Source organism: Orycteropus afer, unplaced genomic scaffold (genome assembly GCF_000298275.1).
Source record: "Orycteropus afer afer isolate SDZICR_OR568_19922 unplaced genomic scaffold, OryAfe1.0 scaffold00249, whole genome shotgun sequence".
Taxonomy (NCBI): Eukaryota; Metazoa; Chordata; class Mammalia; order Tubulidentata; family Orycteropodidae; genus Orycteropus; species Orycteropus afer.
In genome coordinates, this window is record NW_006921836.1 from 1,411,680 (window position 1) to 1,413,361 (window position 1,682).

The 1,682-nt window shown below is 42.9% G+C and overlaps 1 protein-coding gene across 1 annotated transcript in view; it reads left to right on the forward strand.

The window, feature by feature from the left end:
* COIL (coilin) overlaps positions 1–1,682 on the forward strand; it is a 16,305-nt gene that overhangs the window by 3,607 nt on the left and 11,016 nt on the right. The window contains exons 2-3 of the mRNA XM_042782153.1: positions 239–1,398; positions 1,530–1,616. Of these exons, the coding sequence (XP_042638087.1) occupies positions 239–1,398; positions 1,530–1,616 (1,247 nt within the window). The remainder of the gene's footprint in view (positions 1–238; positions 1,399–1,529; positions 1,617–1,682) is intronic.

The following is a 1,682-nucleotide window of genomic DNA, read 5'->3' on the forward strand; positions in this document are numbered from 1 at the left end:
AAAGACACCTGCTTGATAGTGTTTATATTAGAGAAATAAATAGAAAATGTTTAGATGCAACAATCAATAAATTACTCAATAAATAAAACCAATCATTTGAAAGTTTATTATAAGTCACATGTAGGCCATTTTGTGTAAGTCTTCTGTCCTTAAGTGATTTGACAATTTCTCATTGGCTGACAGTAGTGACAATTTGCAGAGTCGTCCAGTATCTAACTACATCTGAGGATATCCTTCTGAATTACTCACTCTAGCTGTCTTTCTTATTCTTTTGACAGAGTTAAATTAGAAGAGAGTGGAGTTACTGAGAGTTCTGTAGTGGCCAGTAATGGTGACAATACTCACATATTACCTAGAAAAGCAAAGAAGCGGGCAGTAAAGTTGAAGGAGGATGAAGAAGATGAGCTAGGTTACAAATATTCAAGGAAGCATTGGAAGAAACAAGTGAACAGTAACGATAATGAGAAGGACCTGGACCTGGAACCAAAAGCTATTATAGATCAGAATGTGAGGAAAAAAAACAAGAGGAAAAACAAAGCCGCCTGTGGATCAGTGGGTGATGATGAAGAGGAGACCAGAAGAAAATCACCAAAGAAAAAGGAGAAAGGTGAATGTAAAAGACAGATAAAGAGTCCCAAGCCTCCGAAAGTACAGGCCATGAAACAGTGGACCGTCCAGAGCCGCAGTGCTCCGGAAGGTTTGCCTGTTAGAAACAGCCTTGTTAGAGCCAAGCAGAAAGCTGGGCTGGGCGTCTGTGCAAAAACTAGCCCCAGTTCCTCCTCAGAGTCTGACTCTTCTCACGAATCAACCAGCGATGGTGTCGACAATGGTGTTTTGGAGGTCAGAAAGTCCTCAGAGAAAATATCAACTGGCTTATCAAAGGAAGGACCCTCTGTGAAAAACACAACTACAAACAAACCAGTTACAAAAACTAACTTCAGCCTCACTCCTGGCAAGGGCAAGGGCAAGGCAACCCAAACATCATCTTCCAGCTCAGACTCCAGTTCGGAGTCAGATGACCAGAACACGAGGTCACAGAGACCCCAGGACTGTGCTGTAGGTTTCTTAAAGACAGTGGGCCTCTTAGCAGGAAGAGGTTGTCCAGGGCCAGTGTCAACGGCACAGACGCCAAGTGCTACTGGATGGAAGCATTCTGATTCAAATGGTGGCAGACAGGCCCCTGGCCCTCCTCCCAGCTTGTCTCTCCCCGCCAGTTTGGGAAGGGGATTGGGAAGAGGAGAGGATCTTCTTTCTTGGAAAGGAGCTAGGGGTCGGGGGATGCGAGGGAGAGGTCGGGGACGAGGGCAAACCATTCCCTGTATTTTAAATAGAAACAATGAATATCAGAAGCAGCAGCAATTAAATGAAATTATAACCAATTCATCTACTATTATCCAGGTAAGTACGGTTTAGCCTAAGTTTATCTCTGCATCTTTCTTTCCATCCCGTGTAACGGGTCTAGATTGATATCATGGGTTCGGGTTTTCTCACCAGTAACAAGGTCATATGACTAACACTGTTTTTTTCAGAATCCAGTAGAGATACTCAAGAAAGACTACAGTATGTTACCACTGTTAGCAGCTGCCCCTCAAGTTGGAGAAAAGATTGCATTTAAGGTATATATGAAAACAACTATGGCAAAGAATGTTAATTTCACCTCTAAAGAAACTTACTTAGCTGGT